At 37.9% G+C, this 25,263-nt stretch overlaps 1 protein-coding gene across 1 annotated transcript; it reads left to right on the top strand.

Annotated features, from left to right (window-relative positions):
* The first annotated feature begins 18,829 nt into the window (after positions 1-18,829).
* Positions 18,830-25,063, top strand: LOC128659474 (mas-related G-protein coupled receptor member D). Its single transcript, XM_053713096.1, has 3 exons — positions 18,830-18,885; positions 19,562-19,695; positions 22,379-25,063. Exon 3 carries the CDS (start codon positions 22,430-22,432, stop codon positions 23,411-23,413), a length of 984 nt encoding a protein of 327 aa, XP_053569071.1. The 5' UTR covers positions 18,830-18,885; positions 19,562-19,695; positions 22,379-22,429; the 3' UTR covers positions 23,414-25,063.
* The last annotated feature ends 200 nt before the right edge of the window (positions 25,064-25,263 follow it).

Genomic DNA, 25,263 nt, shown 5'->3' with positions numbered 1-25,263 from the left:
GTCCTGCAAGCCTGGGTACTTATGCACAAAGCGTTGTACAATCAGATTACACACATGTGCCATGCACGGCACATGTGTCAACTTGCCCAATTTCAATGCCGCCACCAAATTACTTCCATTGTCAGAAACAACCTTGCCAATCTCCAGTTGGTGTGGAGTCAGCCACTGATCCACCTGTGTGTTCAGGGCGGACAGGAGTGCTGGTGCGGTGTGACTCTCGGCTTTCAGGCAAGTCAACCCCAAGACGGCGTGACACTGCCGTATCCGGGATGTTGAATAGTACCTGGGGAGCTGGGGGGGTGCCGTTGATGTGGAGCAAGACGCAGCAGCAGAAGAGGACTCAGCCGAGGAAGAGGTTATGGAAGAGGATGGAGTAGGAGTAGAGGAGGTAGCAGCAGCCCTGCCTGCAAGTCGTGGCGGTGTCACTAACTCCTCTGCAGAGCCACGCATTCCATGCTTCTCAGACGTCAGCAGGTTTACCCAATGCGCAGTGTAGGTGATATACCTGGCCTGACCATGCTTTGCAGACCAGATATCAGTGGTCATATGGACCCTTGCCCCAACGCTGTGTGCCAGACATGCCATTACTTCCTTTCGCACAATCAAGTACAGGTTTGGGATTGCCTTTTGTGAAAAGAAATTTCGGCCAGGTACCTTCCACTGCGGTGTCCCAATAGATACAAATTTTTTGAAAGCCTCAGACTCCACCAGCTTGTATGGTAAAAGCTGGCGGGCTAAGAGTTCAGACAAGCTAGCTGTCAGACGCCGGGCAAGGGGGTGACTTTGGGAAATTGGCTTCTTACACTCAAACATGTCCTTGACAGACACCTGACTGTGGGCAGATGACCAGGAACTATGTAAGAGAGACTGAGTGGAGGATGGTTGAGAGGGGGCAAGGAGGACAGCAGTGGTTGACGTGGCTGAAGATGCTGGACCAGGAGGAGGAGGGCGGCTTTGAGTTTGTGTGCTGCTTCTACTCATGTGTTCTTCCCATCGGCGTTTGTGATGTGAGACCATGTGCCTTCGCAAAGCAGTTGTACCTAGGTGGGTGTTGGACTTCCCACGACTCAGTTTCTTTTGGCACAGGTTGCAAATGGCATCGCTATTGTCAGAGGCAGACACACAAAAAAAATGCCACACTGCTGTGCTCTGCGATGAAGGCATTCTGGTGGTGTCAACAGCATGCGTTGATTGGCGTCAGCGTGCTGTCTGGCTGACCCCGGGTGCCGATGCATGCTGTCTGACTGTGCCACTAGCTCTTTGCGATGACCTCCCCCTGCTTCCAACTCATCTCCTCCTCTCTGTCTCCCCATCTGAACTTCCCCCCTCTTCTTCTTCTCTTCTAGCAGGCACCCACGTGACATCCACGGACACATCATCATCAACCTCTTCACTTGTATATGACACATCAACAAAGGAAGCAGCAGCGGTTACAACATCATCATCATCATCACACTGTACCTCCATGTCTGTAATGCTGCCTGACTGAGACATATCACTGTTATCTACATCCTCTGTCAATGATGGTTGCGCATCACTCATTTCTTCCAACTGATGTGTCAATAACTCCTGTGACAGATCAAGTGAAGCGGCTGTGGTGCTAGTGTTGGTGGTGGCGACAGGCGGGCGAGTGGCACTGGTCACTTGAGAAGAGGTGCCCAAAGCACAGCTGGAGGTGGGTGGTGCGTCAAGGTTAGGAGGACTTGGAGCGGAAGCTGTAGAAGATTGGGTGTCCTGTGTTAGCCATTCAACTAGGTCCTCCTCAGAACTTTTTGCGTCCCCCCTGGCACCTGGCCTCTGAACAATGTGCATATTTGTAGGGTCTAAAAGAATCACCGCACCACGACCACAACGGCACCTGCGGGTTGGCCTGCCTCTGCCTGTCATTTTTTTTAAATGTACACTTACAATACTATTAAACAAATTATGAGTAGTGGCACTGGGCAAGTGGGCACAGTATACGCTGTGAGCCTGACACAAAAAAAAAGACTGATGTTTCAAAGTCAAAAATGTTTATTTTTTATATATTAAAAGTACTGTGACAACAAATATGATTGGTGGCACTAGTTGGCAAGTGGGCCTGGCTGGCACACACGCTGGGAGGAAGGCAAGTGCAATTAGATTACACTAGCTGAGTGATGCTTCACAGTAAAAAAAAAATTTGTTTTAAATTTTTAAAATACTGTTATAACAAATATGATTGGTGGCACTAGTTGGCAAGTGGGCCTGGCACACACGCTGGCAGGCAGGCAACTGCAATTCAATGGCACTAGCAGCAGACTGATGATTCACAGTCAAAAAAGTTTTTATTTAAAATATTTACAATACTGTTACAACAAATATGATTGGTGGCACTAGTTGGCTAGTGGGCCTGGCACACACGCTGGCAGGCAGGAAACTGCAATTCAATTGCACTAGCGGACTGATGATTCACAGTCTAAATTTTTTTTATTTTAAATATTTACACTACTGTTATAACAAATATGATTGGTGGCACTAGTTGGCAAGTGGGCCTGGCACACACGCTGGCAGGCAGGCAACTGCAATTCAATTGCACTAGCAGACTGATGATTCACAGTCAAAAAAGTTTTGATTTTAAATATTTTCTAAACTGTTATAACAAATATGATTGGTGGCAATAGTTGGCAGCAAGTGGGCCTGGCACACACGCTGGCAGGCAGGCAACTTCAATTAGATTACACTAGCAGACTGATCTTTCACAGTCAAAAAATATTTTTGTTTAAATATTTACACTACTGTTATAACAAATATGATTGGTGGCACTAGTTGGCAAGTGGGCCTGGCACACACGCTGGGAGGAAGGCAACTGCAATTAGATTACACTAGATGAATGATATTTCTCAGTCAAAAAAGTTTTTATTTTAAATATTTACAATACTGTTATAACAAATATGATTGGTGGCACTAGTTGGAAAGTGAGCCTGGCACACACGCTGGCAGACAGGCAACTGCAATTAAATAACAATAGCAGACTGATGTAAAAGTTTGTTTTTAAAAAAGTTACACTAATGTTACAACAGATAGGAGTGATGGCACTCAGGATAGAAGTAGGCACAGTATGTGCTGGCAGCCTGACACACAGGCTGGCACTAGTGGCAGGCTGGCCTGGCAACTAAAATTAAATAACACTAGAAGACTGATGTAAAAGTTTTTTTTTACAAAATTTAAACTAATGTTACACCAGATAGGAGTGGTGGACTGGCACTGAGGATGGAAGTAGGCACAGTATATGCTGGCAGCCTGACACGCAGGCTGGCACTAATGGCAGCAAGGCTGGCCTGGCAACTAATATTAAATAACACTAGAAGAGGACTGATGTAAAAAAAATTTTTTTTTAAATTAACACTAATTTTACACCAGATATAAGTGGTGAAAAAAAGAGCTATTAATCACACTATATGATGTGGGCCTGACACACAGGCCTGATGGAAAATGAAATTAGATTAAACTAGCAAAATGATTTAAAAGTTTTTTTTTAATTTACAATAATGTTTATGAGTGGTGGCTGGCACAGCAATTAACCACAGTATATGCTGTGTGAGCCTGAGACACAGGCCTGATAGAAAATGAAATTAGATTACACTAGCAAAATGATTTAAAAGTTTTTTTTTTTTTTAATTTACAATAATGTTAAGCAAATATGAGTGGTGGCTGCTGGCACAGCAATTAACCACAGTGTATGCTGTGTAAGCCTGACACACAGGCCTGATAGAAAATGAAATTAGATTACACTAGCAAAATGATTTAAAAGTTTGGTTGTTTAAATTTACACTAATGTTAAGCAGATATGAGTGGTGGCTGCTGGCACAGAGCAATTAACCACAGTATATGCTGTGTGAGCCTGAGACACAGGCCTGATAGAAAATGAAATTAGATTACACTAGCAAAATGATTTAAAAGTTTTTATTTTTAATTTAAAATAATGTTAAGCAGATATGAGTGGTGGCTGCTGGCACAGCAATTAACCACATTGTATGCTGTGTAAGCCTGACACACAGGCCTGATAGAAAATGAAATTAGATTACACTAGGAAAAGGATTTAAAAGTTTGGTTGTTTAAATTTACACTAATGTTAAGCAGATATGAGTGGTGGCTGCTGGCACAGAGCAATTAACCACAGTATATGCTTTGTGAGCCTGAGACACAGGCCTGATAGAAAATGAAATTAGATTACACTAGCAAAATGATTTAAAAGTTTTTTTTTTAAAATTTAAAATAATGTTAAGCAGATATGAGTGGTGGCTGCTGGCACAGCAATTAACCACAGTGTATGCTGTGTAAGCCTGATACACAGGCCTGATAGAAAATGAAATTAGATTACACTAGCAAAATGATTTAAAAGTTTTTTTAAAAAATTGAAAATAATGTTAAGCAGATATGAGTGGTGGCTGCTGGCACAGAGCAATTAACCACAGTATATGCTGTGTGAGCCTGAGACACAGGCCTGATAGAAAATGAAATTAGATTACACTAGCAAAATGATTTAAAAGTTTTTATTTTTAATTTAAAATAATGTTAAGCAGATATGAGTGGTGGCTGCTGGCACAGCAATTAACCACATTGTATGCTGTGTAAGCCTGACACACAGGCCTGATAGAAAATGAAATTAGATTACACTAGGAAAAGGATTTAAAAGTTTGGTTGTTTAAATTTACACTAATGTTAAGCAGATATGAGTGGTGGCTGCTGGCACAGAGCAATTAACCACAGTATATGCTTTGTGAGCCTGAGACACAGGCCTGATAGAAAATGATATTAGATTACACTAGCAAAATGATTTAAAAGTTTTTTTTTCTAAATTTAAAATAATGTTAAGCAGATATGAGTGGTGGCTGCTGGCACAGCAATTAACCACAGTGTATGCTGTGTAAGCCTGATACACAGGCCTGATAGAAAATGAAATTAGATTACACTAGCAAAATGATTTAAAAGTTTTTTTAAAAAATTGAAAATAATGTTAAGCAGATATGAGTGGTGGCTGCTGGCACAGCAATTAACCACAGTGTATGCTGTGTAAGCCTGACACACAGGCCTGATAGAAAATGAAATTAGATTACACTAGCAAAATGATTTCAAAGTTTGGTTGTTTAAATTTACACTAATGTTAAGCAGATATGAGTGGTGGCTGCTGGCACAGAGCAATTAACCACAGTATATGCTGTGTGAGCCTGAGACACAGGCCTGATAGAAAATGAAATTAGATTACACTAGCAAAATGATTTAAAAGGTTTTTTTTAAAATTTAAAATAATGTTAAGCAGATATGAGTGGTAGCTGCTTGCACAGCAATTAACCACAGTGTATGCTGTGTGAGCCTGACACACAGGCCTGATAGAAAATGAAATTATATTACACTAGCAAAATGATTTAAAAGTTTTGTTGTTTAAATTTGCACTAATGTTAAGCAGATATCAGTGGTGGCACTAATCACAGTATATGATGTGAGCCTCACACACAGGCTGAAAGCCAGGCAAATGCAAATAAAATTACAAATAATAAAAAAAAAAATGACTGAAGTTCTAGCCCTAAAAAGGGCTTTTTGGGGTGCTGTCCTTACAGCAGAGATTAGATGAGTCCTTCAGGACTGTAGTGGACACTAAATACACTAGCCTAGCTATCTATTTCCTTATAATGTCAGCAGCAGCAACACTAAAGCTCCTCTCACTAAGAAAGCAAGATCGTAATAAATCTAAAATGGCTGCTGCCCAGGAGCTGGGAGGGTCTGTGAGGGAGTGTCTGCTGCTGATTGGCTCAAATGTGTCAGAAGGCTGTGAGATACAGGGTCAAAGTTTCCTCAATGATGACAAATAGGGGGCGGATTGAACATCGCATATGTTCGCCCGCAGCGGCGAACGCGAACAAGCTATGTTCGCCGGGAACTGTTCTCTGGCGAACTGTTCGCGACATCACTACTCCTTATGTCCTAATTTTTCTAGTAAGCAATATATATGTCTTTTCATTACATTGAAGAGTCTGTAAAATTTAATTTGCTATGTATGTATATAGGTTACTTTGTCTTCAGAAGACAGAAGAAATTTACAGTAATAAGGATACATTATAAGTTAATCTATTATAAGTTTATAGCAGCAATCATCATGAATACAGTTGATGAGCTACCTTCAGAAGTCTAAAAATGGAAGAGAAGTTGGAAGTAAAATGCATTCATGAAAACAGAGTTGTTGAAAGATTTTTTGGTTTCACGTCTTTGGAAGCATCTGATGCAGAAACAATAGCTGCATATGTTTTGGAAAGATTAAACAACCTTTTCCCAGATGACAACGACAAAAAAAGATTAATTGTTTAAAGTTATGATGGAGCTAGTGTGATGCGTGGAGAATCGGGAGGAGTACAAAAAAGTAAATGATATCTACCAAAACGTTCACTATGTACACTGCTATGCCCACCAGCTCAATCTGATTATGCAGCAAGCAACATCCAAAATATCAGCAGTGCAAGTTTTTTTCTGCACCATAACATCAATTGCAGCATTTTTTACAAGATCTCAGAAGAGGACAGCTGTTCTTATTGAAGTTGTGGGTAAAAGGCTTCCAAGAGGTGCACCAACACGTTGGAAATTTAATATTAGAACAGTGAATGTAATCTTTGAGCAGAGAGAAAATCTCATAGAATGCTTCAAAACAATTGTGTCTTGCGCATTAAAGTTCAATACAATAAGTGTTACTTAGGCCAAATCGTATGCAGTATTATTTGGAGAAAGGGAGTTTTTATATTTCATACACTTGTTCCATGAGATCATGCCACACGTTGATATACTCTACAGTTAGCTCCAGAAAAGGGACACAGATGCTTTATCTATTCGAAAAGTAACCGCTGATTTTACCAGCAGCATTCAAAGGATTAGGGAAGAATCTGTTGAACGCATCGAAGGAAAATTGGCACAAATGCAAGTAGAACATAAACACAATGAAAAAGATATCACAAACTTAAATCAAATTGGAAAGCAGGTGTGTGACATAGTAATTGTTAATTGAAAGGAACGCTTTTCTTTTTCAAAGCATCTTGTAAGTGCCAGCCTCTTTGAGAAATATGTTTGACAAATATGTCAATACTTTTCCTTGCAGTGCACTGGATGACACTGTGAATGCATATCCAATGATAGACAAAGAAGCATTACACTCAGTGTTATATATATAAAAATAGAGAATTTCGTTCCTGCAGTGGAGCAGTTGATCTTTTTTCATTTTTAGTGTGGAATAACATCTGCTGTGATTTTAATGAGATCGTCACATTGCTAAAAATTTTAATCACAACTCCGATGACAACTGCTGAAAAAGAGAGATGCTTTTCAACTTTAAAGAGAATAAAAACCTTTTTGAGAAGCACTATGACTGATGATCGCTTGAATGCTTTAGCAACACTATCTATTGAAAAGCAGCTAGTCAATGACATACCTGATTTTAATAAAAAAAGTTATTGAAAAGTTTGCTTCTCTAAAGAACCGCAGGGCAAGCTTCCTTTATAAATCTTAAGAATCTAAGCTTAGATTAACTAAAAGGCCTGTAAAAGACATACTACCAACATTCAATATTATCATTCATGGATAAACTTTAATAATGCTCAGGTAAACTCAAAGCATCTGTCCCTTTTCTGGAAAAAAGCCCTTCCTTCATATGTCATGTCTTTTTTTTTTTTTTGGTTTTCAAAAAAAAGTTTTATTTAGTCATAGCAATATTACAACAACAAAAGACAAGAGTACAAGATCTCTTATGATACATTTGGTCTGCAAATATAAATAACAACAGACTATAATTGTGAGAATACTATCGCGCAATGTGGGAGGTGTTGATAGTCACGTAATTCTATTAAACTGAAAAAGAAAAGAGCAGGCTTGTGAACAAGGACAATTATTGGGTCAAAGCGTAAGACAAAGTGTGCCGGATTAGGTAAGAGAAAAAAAAAAAAAAAAGAAAAAGGGGAAGAAGGAGGGGGGATAGGGAAATGAAGGGGGGGAGGTGATTTTGTGCTGGAGGAAAAAGGGTATAGCTAATGCAAGGGGAAGAGAGGGAAGGAAGAGAAGAAAGAGTAGGAAGAGAGAGCAAAAGATCTGTCAAGCCTAACCAGCACGGCTCTTAGTTTTTCACATTTGCAGTTCTGTCTAGTCAGGAGTTTGTTGCCCTCCACCAAAATGGCTTCAGGTCCATTGTATTTGCAGTGTTATCTAACCGCTTTCCATAATTCCCAAGTCTGGCAGTGCAGGTTTATTATGTTATTAATAGTGAAGATAGGACTCTCCATCACCTCAAAATAGTCCATAATTTTAGTGACGTCACTCCAGGTAGGTAGTGTAGCCTGTTTCCAGAGACGGGCAATAGCCAACTTAGTAGCCATCAACAGGTAAATGCTAAGTAGGCCCGTGGGAGAGAGGGGAGACCCAATGGATAGGTGAAACAACACAGTTTGCAGTTTCGTCCACAAAGTGGGGTCTAGTGCATAGCATCTATGGGATAGCATAGTCCAGAGGGGAGTCAAAGAGGGGCATTCCCACCATACATGAGCCGGCGATCCGACTTCCCCACAACCTCTCCAGCATAGTGGGGAATTTAGGGAGGATATCTTAATAAGCCTCAAGGGTGTCAAGTGCCACTGCATGCACACCTTAAGATATAGTTCTAGTAATGTAACACAATGGAGAGCTTGTTTCGGGATTAACATGGCCTAAGACCAGTCCTGAGGGGTGGCGTGAAATCGAAGGGCAGACTCCCATGAGACGATGTAGGGTGATTTATAGTAAGTAGGAGGATTGAGCACATCTCGATAAGATATGGACAATGCTCTAGGGATTCTTTTAGCTGTGTTCCAACGTCGCTCCCAACAAGTGGGAGCTCACAACGGAAGAATGGTAAATCGCCATGACTGGAGAAGGCTTCTTAGCCGCCAAAATTCAAATAATAGGAGCTGGTGGGAGGGCTGGTATGTGGAGCGAAAGTTTGTGAGTGAGATTAATTGTCCACCAGGAAAGAGATCCTGCATAGTGGTGATACCATGGGAATACCATATAGACGGGTGTGAATCTATGAGGGCTCGAAGTAGACCAGACAGTGAGTGAATCGGCAAGGGATGTGGAGCTATTTGGGGGAGAGATCGGATTTTATCCCAGAAATGCAGGGCTGAGAGGACGATATAGTTTTGAATGGAAAATAAAACTCATGTATGTTTAGGAATCCATAGTAAATCTAAAAGTGTAAGTGAGTTGGGCAAAGTAGCCTGCTCCAATATCCACCATTTACAATCTGAGGTATCAGAATTCCATGGGAGGATATGTGCTAGCCTAGAGGCTTCATGATAGTAGGCTAGGTTGGGAGCGCCAGCACCCCCACTCAACAACGGTTGTTGCAAGATTCTAGTGGTCACACTCGGGTGTTTGTACTTCCATATGAATTTGTTGCAAAGAAGCTGAAATTTTCCAATGAGTGATTTAGGTATGGGTATCAGTAGGGTTCTAAAGAGATAGGTGAGTTTAGGGAGTAATGTCATTTTAAAGGCTGCAACTCTACCCAGCCATGAGATACTTGGTACATTCCAATGGTCTACGGATTTTTGGAAGGAATGAAGGAGTGGGTAGAAGTTGGATTTGGCAATAGTCGAGATACTACAGGAGAGAAAGACTCCTAGATGTTTAATCCTTTGCCATGACCAATTGAATGTGTATAGTTTTTTAAGGTCATTATATTCTGCATCAGGGATATTGATCGCATAAGCGTCCGTTTTGTTTACATTTAGTTCATAATAGCTGATCTTTCCAAAAGTCTGCAGAAGATCAAAAAGGGCAGGAAGAGAATGAGTAGGATCTCCTAAAAAATGGTGAGGTCATCGGCAAACAATGCGGTCTTTTGAGGTACTCCCGCTATTACTACCCCTTTAATTTCGTTACAGGATCTTATAGCTTCAGCTAAAGGCTCCATGATCAACGCAAAAATCAAGGGGGACAGGGGACACCCCTGTCTTGTACCATTTGTGATAGGGAAGGAAGGAGATAAAAACCCCAATCCTCTAACTGTAGCTGAAGGGGAGGCATATAGGGCCTTGACATACGTGTAGAAATGCGGTGGAAAGCCAAACTTTTCTAAAACTTCAAAAAGGTAAAGCCAATTCATGCGGTCAAATGCTTTTTCAGCATTAAGGGCTAAGGTGGTGCAGGGTATGTTTTCACGCTTGGCCTCAAAAAAGATATTCAGAATATGCCTAGTATTGTCGGGGCCCACTCTGCCCATCGTAAATCCCACTTGGTCCCAATATATCAAAGAGGGAAGGATCTTGGCAAAGAGCTTTGTGTCAACGTTAAGGAGGGATATAGGACGAAAATTCTCACAGATATTGGGGTCCTTGCCAGGTTTTGGAATGGTGACTATTGTTGCAGTAAGAAATTCAGGGGGTAGAGCTCCAGACTGTCTGGCTAAGGAAAAGACTCTAGTAAGTAGGCGGACAATGAGAGAACTATACTTTTTGTATGGGATTTCAGGGAATTAATAGCTAAAGTTATCTCCTGTGGGGTGAAAGGTGAGTCAAGGAGTTCTTTATATTCGTCAGTTTGGGTCAGGAGGGATAGTTGGTCAAGGAAAGACTTTATTGTGGAGGAGGTAGGTACAGTACAGCCTTGGGAGCTTTTTAGATTGTACAGTTCATGGTAGTATTTAGCGAATGCTTTACCTATGTCTGACGGGAGTCTGACTTGACCGTCAGGCGTCTTAATATATGGAATACGGGCGTCAGCCGCTCGTTGTCTTAATTTGTGGGCTAAGAGGCGATCAGCCTTATTCCCTTTCGCCTAGTATAATTGTTTGACTTTTTGTAGTTGCCAGTGCATTTTAGCATTTTCTATTTTAGAAATTTGGGATTTAATTGACTCAGCTTGGGCAAGAACAAGAGGGTCAAGCGTGGTTTTGTGTTGGGATAATAGGGAGCGAAGGCGAATATGCAGTTGTGCCAAGGTTCCTCCCTGCTTTTTTCTATGGGTAGATGCGAGCTTAAGGAATATGCCCTGTATATAGGCCTTGAACGAGCTCCATAGGCAATAATCACTTACAGCTCCATTGTCATTAATGGATATAAATTGTTTAATTTCTTTAATAATTTGGTTTACATTGTCTAGGTCAGCAAGGAGAAACTCAGGTAGCTTCCATAAAGGTCTAGAGGTTGCCGAAATTGGGGAGTGCATAGTCATCTGTACTGGGGAGTGATCAGACCAAGTGCAATTTGGCATGTCAATGGTTTGTATGGAGTCTAGAAGGTGTGGCTCGCAAAACTTAAGTCTATGCGCGAGTAGGAGTTATAGCACAAATAGTCCCTGGATGTGGGATGTAGAGAACGCCAAATGTCAAACAAATTATGGTGTGCTAAAAGCGTGTTGAACTGTTTTGAGATATGTCATGTCTTTTACATCAAAAAAATGGTATTGGTCATATGAAGATGATCTAAAGTTTACAGTTGTGGACTTTTTTTTGGATGCAGTTCTCCAATTTTTGCACTTTGTTTCTACAATTTTGCACTTTGTTTCTACAATTTTTGCACTTTGTTTCTACAATGTTTGCTCTTTGTTTCTACAATCTTTGCACTTTTTCTACAAGTTTTTTTCAAGCTGTATCTTCAAAAATGTTGTGCAGCTTTATCCTCGAATTGTTTTGTAGCCTTATCCTCAAAAAAATGTGCTGCTGCCTTGTCCACCCCAGGTTGGGATGTTTTATACATGTTTTGTGCTGCTGCCTTTCCACTAACCAGTTTGTCAAATGTAGTAATGTTTGTCAAATGTAATGTGTACATGGTTTGTGTCGCCTTTCCACTTACAAATTTGTCAAATGTAATGTAATGTGTTCATGGTTTGTTTCTTTGAAGAAATGAAAACATTTTTTTTTTTAAAGAAAATGTTTTTAGTTTATTTTTACAATAATGTAAGAAATCCCACCCTCCAAAAAAGTGTGAAATATCATATACCTAAAACACAGAACTACACTGGTTTAAATGGGTGGGGTGGAACTTAAATAAAGTGGGGTAGTCTGGCACAAATGAGTATCTAGTACCTTTTGCTTTTGAAAAACAAATAACTACACTGTTTTAAAAGGGCGGTGCCTTGTGAGGGACGGAGCATTATGAAGGGCGGAGCAATATGAGGATGGTGCTTAAATAGAGGGTGTGGTCTAGCGCCCCACCATATTCAAAAGTCACCAGCCGGCACTGCACAGAGTGACGACCTGATGATTAAACACTCACCAGTGTGGAGAGGAATCACAAAAAATCTTTGTCAGCTTTTTTGAGCTTTGTGTTACACTGTATGTGCCTCTCATTCATACTCAGAATCCCTTGTAAATAGATAAATAGTTCTCATGCTTAAATTTGCTGTTCTAAAATAATCTTTATGGACTTTGCAGTGCAGACAAGACTTCTTAGACAATATCACAAGAGAAGAGAGAATTATATCATAAGGCCCTGAGTCACCATTTGTGGTTGTGATGAGGGGACTTATGCAAATCATGTTATCCAGACTCCTAACGTTGACACCCCTAAGGCTATAGATCAGAATATATTAAGCAGCCTCAGCAGAAAACTCCCTGGTATGGGGAACATTGTAGAAATATTTTTCTGTTTCTAAATTCCAATTGGGGATATTTAAATAACAATCTATAATAAGGTTTATAATTATGGAGCAACATTACACAATAAACATGCCAAGCGAGTGTAACAACATTCATTTCTTGCAGATAAATATTAATATTAATAACAGTAGCAGGAAATTACATGAGTAGTGTTTATAAACCCTAATTATGTAACAAGATATTACTAATGACAGGGTCTGATTTGTTGACCATATTAGTTAAATACATGTAGAAAGTATATTTTAAAAAAAAGTAAAATAATTAGTAATACGAAGTTACACACACAAATTAGATGACAACAATATTCTGAGTAATTACATAATTTGTAATTTAAATAATGCATTGCAAACACAGGTTCCCTTAAAAGGATAGTCTAGTCAAAATGAAACATTCATGATTCAGATAGCGCATGCAATTTTAATCAACCTTCTAATTTACTTCTATTACCAATTTGTCTTCATTCTCTTGTTATCTTTATTTGAAAAATCAGAATGTAAGCTTAGAAGCCGGTCCATTTTTGTTCAGCACCTGGGTAGACACCAATTAGAAAGTGCTACCCAGGTTCTGAACCAAAAATGGGCCAGTTCCAAAGCTTACATTCAAATAAAGATTCCAAGAGAACAAAGAAAAATTGATAATAGGAGTACATTTGAAAGTTGCTAAAAATTGCGTGCTCTATCTGAATCATGAAAGTTTAATTTTGACTAGACTGTCCCTTTAAATTGTCATTAACTGAAGCCTAGTGGAAGGATCTTTATTCTTCTACAACAGACAGGTCCCCGTTTCTTAATCTTTGCACTCTTCTGCTTCTTTTTAGTTTACGACTGCTATATATTAAATAGTATCCTGTTGTGATGTTGTTAAAGGGACAGTCTACACCAGAATTTTTATTGTTTAAAAAGATAGATAATCCCTTTATTATCTATTTCCCAGTTTTGCATAACCAACACAGTTATAATAATATACTTTTAACCTCTGTGATTATCTTGTATCTAAGCCTCTGCAAACTTCCCCTTTTTTCAGTTCTTTTCACAGACTTGCAGTCTAGCCAATCAGTGCCTGCTCCCAGATTACTTCACGTGCACAAGCAAATATGTGAACTAACACCCTCTAGTGGTTAAAAACTGTTAAAATGCAATCTGAAAGAGGTGGGCTTCAAGGTCTAAGAAATTAGCATATGAACCTCCTAGGTTAAGCTTTCAACTAAGAATACCAAGAGAAAAAAGAAAAATTGGTGATAAAAGTAAATTGGAAAATTGTTTAAAATTACATGCTCTATCTGAATCATGAAAGTTTATTTTGGCCTAGACTGTCCCTTTAATGTTAATAGAATTTTTGGGGACAGTTGTAATTGCAATTTAGAGACCACTTTATTTTAACTTGCAGTGGAGAATGTTGCAGTTTATAAGGTAAATGGGTAATTACTTTGCTTTATGGCTGAGATATTCTGTGAGCTGTAGTCAGATGCAAGCCATAGTCATAAACAGAAGAGAAGAACCAGAACCAAAAGCATATATACCCAGAACACAGAAGAGTAAGTAGGGCAGACCATGGTCAGGTATCAGTATATCCAGCAGAAATGAGGCATCAAAGAAATCAGAGCAGACAAATGGGTAATCCATGTAAAACAGTCTAGAAATCTCAGTATAGAAAGGGATAATGCTAGAAACATAATCCAAATAGCAATCAGTCATAACAAAGAAGACAGCTCAGGAATAGAAATGGCAAGGTCTTTTGATGAACACTAACAAAGCTCAGAATGATGTTTTCAGAGGCATTTTAGCACTTCCTGTGTGAATTCTGCTGCTGATTCTGCTGCAAGGTCATTTTTGATTGACTAGCATAAATAATCATTAGCACAGGTAAACACATGCAAGCTAATATTTACATCAACATGAGCCCCCTATGCTCTAACCTAAGTGCACTCCTCTTCATATACCTTGCTCTCCTTAGTGCTAAACCTCTTCTCAGAATCCAACATTGGGCACCAGGCAATGCACCCCAAGCCACTAGCCACGCTAAACATCCTCTTTCTAGCGAGGTCTGGGACATGCACCTGTAAGTATCCTGGAGCCTGATAGTTAGGGTTAAACACTGATAGCAATGGTGTCTATATAATATAGGTGCTAGTGTTATAGCAGGTGGGACAGAAACTCCTTGGCTCCTGCTCATAGTAAATTGCTTTAATGAGCTGACATTATTTAGTGAGCCGCATATAGTTTGCTTTTACTAAAATAATAGTGATGCTAGAATGATGTTGTTAATATAATTGACGTGCTAGGAAAAAATTGCTTGCACTAGATTTTTTAAATATATACTGGTTCATTTTTAATAACTTTCATGATTCAGATAGGGCATGTAATTTTAAACCACTTTCCAATTTCTATCATCAAATTTGCTTTGTTCTCTTGGTATTCTTAGTTGAAATCTTTTCATATGCTAATTTCGAATCCTTTGAAGGCCGCCTCTTATCTGAATGCATTTGATAGTTTTTCTCAGCTATTGGGAATTAGTTTCCATATTGGTAACATTGTTCTCACGCATGTGAAGTTACTTATGAGAGGACACTGGATAAAATGCAAGGGCGCAATTACATATATGGCACAGGCTTCAGCACAGGCACTGCAACCCGCGCCGCCCGTAATTTCACCTCGCACATCGGGGTATCACATATACGGTGCCAGCAGCTCATAAAGTGCCGTAAGTTGGATAAACTAGTGATGTCAAGAAATGAGCGTAAATCAAACTTCTGGAGTCGCCAGTGACTTACAGCACTTTAGAAACTGCTAGCGCCTAAGAAAAGTAAAGAAAATAACAAATCTCCCGTAAAAGTCTAACACGTCTCCCAAAAATAAGCCCGGCATGTAAAAACCCCTATATCCGTAATCCCCCCTCTCACTACTAATAATAAATGTATTAACCCGTAGACCGACAACCCCCCACAACGCAATAAGCCTAATTAAACTATTAACCCCTATATCCGCCATCAAACCCACACCGCAAGTAATAACTAAATTATTAACCCCTAAATCCGCCAATCCCAACATTGCAAACTACCTATCAAAACTATTAACCCTTAATCCGCCATTAATCCACAACGCAATAAGCTCATTAAAACTATTAACCCCTAATCTGCCATTAACCCACAATGCAATAAACCTTTTAAAGTATTAATAAGCCCTAAACCTAACCCCTAACCTTACCCCCCCTAACCTAACACCCCCTAAATGAACCCAAATTACCTAATTTACAAAATACTAAAGTTACTATTAAATAAAAAAAAAACTAACACTACTTTAAAAATACAAATAAACTAAGTATAAATTAAAGGGACAGTCTAATCAAAATTCTGGAGAAGACTGTCCCTTTAAGCTACAATTACAGAAAATAAAAAAATCTAAAAACACCCCCTACTCTAAGAATAAACTACCAATAGCCCTTAAAAGGGCTTTTTGCAAGGCATTGCCCCAAGATAATCGTCTCTTTTACAAAAAATACACAAAGTCCCCCCTAACAGTAATACCCCCCCACCCACCAAACCCCCCGAAATAAAAGAACCTAACACTAAAAAATTAAAGGGACAGTCTAATAAAAATTCTGGAGTACACTGTCCCTTTAAGCTACAATTACAGAAAATAAAAAAATCTAAGATTACAGAAAATAATAAAGAAAATTACCAAATTTTACAAAACTTATACCTAATCACTATGAAAATAAAAAAAGCCCCCCCAAAATAAAAACACCCCCTAATTTAATAAACTACCAGTAGCCCTTAAAAGGGCTTTTTGCAGGGCATTGCCCCAAGATAATCAGCTCTTTTTCAAGAAAATACATAACCACCCCCCAACAGTAAAACCCCCTTCCTACCAAAACCCCAAATAAAATAACCTAACACTAAAACCCCCAAACTACCCATTGCCCTGAAAAAGGGCATTTGTTGGGCATTGCCCTTTAAAGGACATTTAGCTCTTTTACTGCCCACCCTATCTAAATAAAATAAAACCCCCCAAAAATCCCTTAAAAAACCCTAAGTCTAACCCCCAAGTGGTACTCACCTGTCCTGAAGTCCGGCGGAGAAGGTCCTGTTCCAGGCAGTAAAGTCTTCTTCCAAGCGGCAACCTCTTCTTTATTCTTTCAGGAACCAGCCGGAGCGGAGCAGAGGGCGGAACTGAAGACCGATGACCGCAGAGCTGAAGACCGGCAACCCTGGAACTGAAGACCGGCGACCCTGGAACTTAAGACCAGTGACCGCGGAACCATGGAGCGTGGAGGATCCTCTTCATACGATCTCAGGCACACTGAATAGGAATTCAAAGTAGGCAATTAAAAATGGCGTCCCTTGAATTCCTATTGGCTGATTTGAGCCTTCAAATTCAAATTAGCCAATAGGATGAGAGCTACTGAAATCCAATTGGCTGTTCAAATCAGCCAATAGGATAAGAGCTACTGAAATTCTTTTGGCGGTCGCCAGTCTTCAGTTCCAGGGTCGCCGGTCTTCTGCTCCGCAGTCATCAGTCTTCAGCTCCGCCCTGCGCTCCGAGACGGCTGGTTCCTGGAAGAGGAAAGAAGAGGTTGACGCTTGGAAGAAGACTTCACTGCCTGGAACAGGACCTTATCTGCCAGACTTCAGGACAGGTGAGTACCACTTGGGGGTTAGACTTTGGGTTTTTTAAGGGATTTTTGAGGGGGTTTATTTTATTTAGATAGGGTGGGCAGTAAAAAAGCTGAATGCCCTTTTAAGGACAATGCCCAACAAATGCCCCTTTCAGGGCAATGGGTAGTTTAGGGTTTTTAGTGTTAGGTTATTTTATTTGGGGGGTTTTGGTGGGTGGGGGGTTTTACTGTTGGGGGGTTGTGTATTTTCTTGAAAAAGAGCTGATTATCTTGGGGCAATGCCCTGCAAAAAACCCTTTTAAGGGCTACTGGTAGTTTATTAGATTAGGGAGTGTTTTTATTTTGGGGGGCCTTTTTTATTTTCATAGGGATTAGGTATATTTTTTGTAAAATTTGGTAATTTTCTTTATTATTTTCTGTAATCTTAGATGTTTTTTATTTTCTGTTATTGTAGCTTAAAGGGACAGTGTACTCCAGAATTTTGATTAGACTGTCCCTTTAATTTATACTTAGTTTATTTGTATTTTTAAAGTAGTGTTAGGTTTTTTTAAATTTAATAGTAACTTTAGTATTTTGTAAATTAGGTAATTTGGGTTCATTTAGGGGGTGTTAGGTTAGGGGGGTTAAGTTAGGGGTTAGGTTTATTGCGTTGTGGGCTTTGGCGGTTTAGGGGTTAATACTTTAATAGCTTTATTGTGTTGTGGGCTTTGGCGGTTTAGGGCTTAATACTTTAATAGGTTTATTGCTTTGTGGGCTTTGGCGGTTTAGGGGTTAATACTTTAATAGGTTTATTGCGTTGTGGGCTTTGGCGGTTTAGGTTTGATGACGGATATAGGGGTTAATACACTTTATTAGTGATTGCGGTTGACAGGTAGATAGATATTGCGCATGCGTTAGGTGTTAGTTTATATTTTAAACTGTGGCTGCCTTGTTTGGCGAGGTGAAAATGGAGTAAAATTTCTCCATTTTCGACACGTAACTCCGTAACTCGCTGAATATTGGATACCGATTTGCGACGCGGTCCCATGTTATCTTATGGGAGTAAAAATTGCGGATGACGGGTGAAATATACATGCCGCATTTACATGTGGCGCTGTATATGTAATAGCAAAATCGCGTAAAAACTGGCGGCGCCGGCTTTTGTGGGCGACGCTGCATATGTAATGGAGCCTCAAGTCTGTGAAACGAACTTAACTTAGGGGGCAGTCTGCAGAGGCTTAGATACAAGGTAATGACAAAGGTAAAAAGTATATTAATATAACTATGTTGGTTATGCAAAACTGGGGAATGGGTAATAAAGGGAATATCAATCTTTTTAAAGAATAACATTTTTGGAGTAGACTGTCCATTTAAAACAAAGGAAAATATACTAGTTGAACCAGATATTTTTTTCTACAATGAAATGATGTACCTCTTTGGTAATACTTAGTGAATGTTGGGAAATACCTTACTACTGACCTAATTTAAAGAAGCTTTCCAGTATTTCCTCATGATTTGCTAATACTCATAGTGGACACACCCTTATTTCTATGCAAATTATATTTCATGAATCACCACCTTATGTAGTTTCTGACTAAACCCTGTATGAAATGAACGAGCAGTGCAGAACTGAGGATCTGAGGTACAACATCAGAAAGTTATAGGTCAGTTGGCATTTATGTAATATGTTTCTGGTTTGTCTTTGTTTTTCTTTCTCATTAGATAGATTTAATGTATAGCTATAATGTAACTTGTAAATATAAGTTATGGTCTATGTTTACATTTTTTTTGTTAGTAGTTACAATTTTCTGCATTTGGTTGCATGATGTGATTGCTGATAAACATGTCTAAAATATAAATAAAAAAGGATTAGCCATTGAGATAATAAAATATTAATTGGTGCAGGCTAAACCTTGTTTTTCTAATTAATGGGTAAATAAAAGCAACACTCGTATCATGGGAAATGTAAGTAATCTGTTTTTAGCTGATTTATGGGTCCTTTTTAAAAGATTGTTTATTATGTTACAGTTATTGTAGGTTACACAAGTTATTTCGTTTTTATAAGAACTTTTTACTAAGCATTTGAAAAAAAACAACACAATTTATTTGTGCTATTTGTCTAGTAAAAACTTTTTGTCTCTAAAGATAACAATACGATTTTCAAAATGCTGATAATTTTTTTCAAATTATTAATATTTTTTCTATGAAGAGCTGAAATGGTGCATCAAGTCCAATACATCATTAACAGTCCAGTGGCTATAGTATAGACAGCTATCATTTTCTTTACATTCTGTATTTGCTTTTGTGTGTATACTTTACATTTAATCTAACTCTTTGCAGGGCCCTATCCTTTCAATATGAATTATTATTTTCTGTTAAGAAGACCGTACAGAGGAGCTAGTGTTTGCATTGCCTGTGCATTATTCTCAATAGAAAGTATGGTCACTCTTCCAGCTGTTCATTGACAGAGAAAGGTAAGGAGCCTGAAATGCTGCGTGTCAGTGAGTAAATCATGCAGGTGCTTGCCCCCCAGTGTGTTTAGTGCTAGAATGTCCCCTGCATAGAACCCAGACAATGTAATCAGTAGCTGAGCTGCCAGCACTTTGTAAAGTGTTAGGATATCTTGGACTTTCTAATTTATTTTCACCCCCCCTCCCCCAGTGAGGTCCTGACCTGCCAGCCCTGCTTCAATCCTTGTACATAGACCAGGGGGGATTTGGAGCTGCAGCATAAGTGAATTTATATTGACAATGTGCAAAAAGACTAACTACACCCTTCTGATTTTTTTTTATTGTTTAAAAATATAGATAACACCTTTACTACCCGTTCCCTGGCTTTGCACAAGCAACATTGTTATATTAATATACTTAAAATCTCTAAATTTCTGTTTCTATGCCTCTGCAGGCCTCCTCTTATCTCAGTGCATTTTATCACCTTTTCACAGCCAGACAGTGCTAGTTCATGTGTGCCATATAGATAACATTGTGGTCAATCCCATCGAGATATTTATGAAACAGCACTAATTGGTTAAAATGCGAGATAGTAAATAGCACTGAGATAAGGGGGCAGTCTTCAGAGGCTTAGACGTAATTTTAAAATTATATTAAGATATCAGTGTTAGTTATGCAAAACAGAGGAATGGAAATTAAAGGGATTATCTTACTTTTTAAACAATTACATTTTTTTTTAGAATGTCCCTTTAAATTTAGATGATTAAGTTTAGTGTCCTTTAAGCAAACTATGTTTAATAGTGTATATATATATCCAGTACAATTTCTAGGCAAAGCATCTATAACAGCACAGACATTATTGCTGTATGATATTAGTGAGTAATAACTGTTACTGAATTGTTCCTATGTCAATATGATTTTAAACAATTTAGTCAGTATGTCTGCAAGAAACAAAGCTTTTGAAATGTAAATATTAAGGATTTAAAGAATTTAATGGAACTGAGCATTATTTCCAGCATTAAAGGGACACTGTACCCAAAATTTTTCTTTCATGATTCAGATTGAGCATGAAATTTTAAGCAACTTTCTAATTTACTCCTATTATCAAATTTTCTTCATTCTCTTGGTATCTTTATTTGAAATGCAAGAATGTAAGTTTAGATGCCGGCCCATTTTTGGTGAACAACCTGGGTTGTCCTTGCTGATTGGTGGATAAATCCATCCACCAATAAAAAAGTGCTGTCCAGAGTACTGAAACCAAAAAAAAGCTTAGATGACTTCTTTTTCAAATAATGATAGCAAGAGAACGAAGAAAAATTGATAATAGGAGTAAATTAGAAAGTTGCTCAAAATTGCATGCTCTTTGTGAATTACAAAAGAAAAAATTTGGGTACAGTGTCCCTTTAAATAACACTTTTCATGTGTAACTTTCAACTTTAAAACAAAATATATTTAAAGGCATCATGTTCTTATTCCAACTATTTTAAAAGGATCATTAAAGGGACATTAAACACTTTGAGATGTTAGACTTTGATATATAGAAAAACGCTGCAATTTGTGTTCATTATTTATTTTGCCCCCTTTTCATGCAACTCCATTCTGAAATTGTGAGCTTTTCAGTCCCTGATAGAAATGAAAGTGCAGAACACTGTTGTATTCCACACAGCCATTGGCTACACACTCTAGTGAACTATTTACAACTGTAACTGATTGGTTACAGCAGAGAAGGTAACCTAAGTTACAATATGGCCGTTCCCATTGTTTATAGACACTAAAACTTTAAACTTATTTTGTCAATATTTAAACAGCTAATAAAACTTTAAAAACATATCTGCATGTTATTCTCAGACTAATCTTGTTTTTTGAATGCCTCGTTCTATCCAGAATTTATTTAGTGTTTAATGTCCCTTTAAGCACCTCTTTCTTTTGTGTAAATATGTGCACGTCACAAGCAAATAATGTAGACTAGGTTGTCTTTAATATGCTGTAATTTAGCTAAACCAGGTGTCTGATTGCTTAGAGCAGTAGATACCCTTATTTACATATACTGAGATAATGAAACTCGGTTAGTGTTGCAAATAATTTTTAAACTATTTTAACATTTATACATGCAGGTCTACATACGCAAAGCATATATATAATGTCTCTATAATAATTTGGTTTAACTGTTTGTAAATAAACTTCTCAGTTGTGTTATTGGTGTAAATAATGCAGTTTTATAGTTTCTTTTGATAGCTACAAATATTGCTTTGTTTTTTCTGGGGTAACAAAAGTTTATCTTCACAATGCTATGGTGAAAAAAACACAGCTCAATATACAAGTAGCTGGCACTTAGAGCACCTCTGTGGTGGGTTAAGAAGTGGCAGTGGATATGTGCACCACTTCTTAGCTTGCGGTAAGCAGGCTCACATCACCAAACCTGCCCTGCAAGGGCTCTAAAGCAGCTTCCTCTGCTTGAAAAATGAAGTCCTTTATATTCAGAGGACACTAAACTCAAAAGTTGGTTAATGCTAATTATCCATTACTAAACTACTGCATAGCCCCTCATCTTTGCCCTCAGAGACTGACATACTAAACTCTCATCCTATCAACATACAGATTCTGAACCAACAGCTCAAAATATTGCTTTGTGGAATTATTTTTAATGCAAGTAATTCAATGGGTCATATATTTGTTTCTAAAATATTTCTTTTATTGTTTTTAATAGGGTACACAAGGGCTTTTTACAAGACTCAAATTGAACAACCAAACTAGTAACATGGATTTCAATGGAACAAGTCATATGGGTCTAAATACAAGCGAGGATGAAAGCGGTTTTGATGAAAATGCGAACATACATTTTGCTATTGCAGCCTCGTCTGCCGTAGCGCTTTGTTTATTTGGAATGGTGGGAAATATAATAGTGTTCTGGTACCTCTGCTTTAGGATTCCAAAGAACAAATATACTGTTTATATTATAAACCTTGTAGCGGCTGACTTCCTCTTTCTAACGTTCACTGTTTTTATAATGGGGATCCAACTTAATTCATTACTTAGTGTAAATGATGATTTTACAGGAAAAGAACAATTGTATATATTTGCTGAGATATTTTATGATTTTGCACAATACTCTGGAATGTTCTTCCTCACAGCTATTAGTGTAGAAAGGTGTCTGTCTGTCTTATTTCCCATTTGGTACCAATGTAATCGACGAAAGAACCAGTCTTCCATTGTGTGTATCTGTCTTTGGATTCTTGGCTGCTCTGAGAGTCTAATTGAAAATGTTGCTTGTTCACCGAAGGATTTTAAGGCCCAGACAAATACATGTACAGGAATTGAAATAATGACATTTGTGATAAGTATTGCTATTTGTCTGCCATTAATGGTGACTTCAAGTCTTATTCTGGTCTTCAGGATACAAAGAACATTACGACAACAGTACCCACCAAGGTTGTATGTCATTATTATTGCTGCAGTTTTTTTATTCATCTTATCAGTTACTCCATTCAGCTTTATGTGGTTTCTTTTTTACTTTAATCTTTTGCCTTTAGATGTTCATATAGTGAGTTTATTTTATGCCAGCGTGTTCTGCACAGTGCTTAATAGCACACTGAATCCCTACATTTATTTCATTGTTGGGAGACACAGGAAGTCAACACCTAAAGTCTCCATACATGAGATTCTTCAGAGAGCCTTCCATGAAGAAGAGGTAGAGAGAAAAAAAATAACCAGCAAAGAAGTGGATACTGAATCAAGTCAATAGTGCCTCAAGTTGCATTACTTTCTGTAAAGGTGCTAGATTCCATTTCTGTTGTGTTAAAAAAAATGATGAATTCATACGGTACAATGTCCAGAGAAACTTTATTTTAGTTTTGTTTAATATTAAATCAAACATGGCTTCCCTTTTGATGTGTCTGTTGCACTGCCAGCCAGGATATCATGTGATCACAGATTGGTGTCAACAAATCCCACAATGCTACAGTGTGCTGTATGGATGAACATATTTGTATGAAAAATAAATAAGATCTTGCTGTCAAGTTGACTGTAGATCAAAAGGTAAATTGTATTAGTCAATACTGGAAACATATTAAAGTGATAATAATATTAATAATAAATATACAATCTGAGACATAAAGCTGACTTCAAAACATCAATACAAAATTGTATAATTTTTTTTATCTATATAAAGTAAATATTAGTGCAATATACAAAAATCGATAAAGATTTTAATTCTATTTAAAGGGACAGTAAAGTCAAAATGAATCTTTCATGATTCAGATACAGCAAACCACTAATATGTCTTATTCTATTGGTATTTTTGGTCGAAGAGTACACCGAGGTAGGCTCAGGAGAAGCAATGCACTACTGGGAGCTAGCTGGTGACTAGTGACTGCACTTATACACCTCTTGTCAGTGGCTCACACAATGTCCTCAGCTAGCTCCCAGTAATGCATTCCTGCGCTGGAGCTGACTTTTCAACAAAGGATACCAAAATAACTAAGACAATTTATTAATAGAAGTAAATTGGAAAGTTGTTTAAAATTGCCTGAACAATGCAAGTTTCATGTACTTTGGTAAAGGAACAGTAAACACCTGGTAATAACAAGGCATTTCTGTTATGTTGCTATAGAATAAGATATCAGTCATGGCATAACATTGTTAAAACAAATTAAGATAATTTTTACTGCAATAATTTATCAATAACCAAACTACACCTACCATTTGCCTTATTTAGAGGAGCCAATCTGGGATTTGGTTCCAATGTTGACTATAATATTAGTATATAGTGCATTGCTGTTATGAATTAAAGACAATTAGGGGCAGATATATAGCACATGTAGTCCTGAGAAATCAGCAAGTTGTATTTTAACTTCTAAGTATTAGAACATGTTAAATGTTTAAACTACATGAAAAGGGAGTAAAATAAATAATATATATTTTTTAATTGCGTCTATTTTGCAATTTATAAATACATGTGTGTGCATATATATATATATATATATATATATATATATATACACACACACACACACACACACCAAACACACACAAACACACGCGCACCATAGCAACACAGTAAAACATATTGTGATGCAGAAGTGTACCCTAAATAACTTATTATGCTGTAGTAACAACGACTGAAGAAAAGAGTTTTATTATCCTTACTAAATAAATAAACATATTGCATTATGGTGGGAATCACTTCGTAAGGGACAAATAAATAGATTATTTGTATTACTTATTCTGAAATGGATTGGGACCATTGTTTGTAAATTGCTGTAAATTACATATGTTTGTTGTTATTATTTTTATACCGCACATGTGCTGTGTAATGTATTTTACATTTATCATATAAATGTATCAGCTTGTACATAAAAATGACACCGTTTATGTATAAAGTGCATTTTTACAATATGCTTTTGTTGTTTTCCTTCTTTAGAAGTCTTTTTTCTCATACTAATAAGACTAATATGGCCCCTTACTTTACGCCAATCCTTACGTCATTTTAGATAACATTTTAGTGAATAATCTCTGTAGAATTACATTACAATTGTTAGATTACATTGGATATTCTATGTTTAGTAATATAGGAAACAGAGTTGTTCTTAATAA

The sequence above is a fragment of the Bombina bombina genome, chromosome 5, assembly GCF_027579735.1.
Source record: "Bombina bombina isolate aBomBom1 chromosome 5, aBomBom1.pri, whole genome shotgun sequence".
Taxonomy (NCBI): domain Eukaryota; kingdom Metazoa; phylum Chordata; class Amphibia; order Anura; family Bombinatoridae; genus Bombina; species Bombina bombina.
This window is presented reverse-complemented; position numbering and strand designations above follow the sequence as displayed.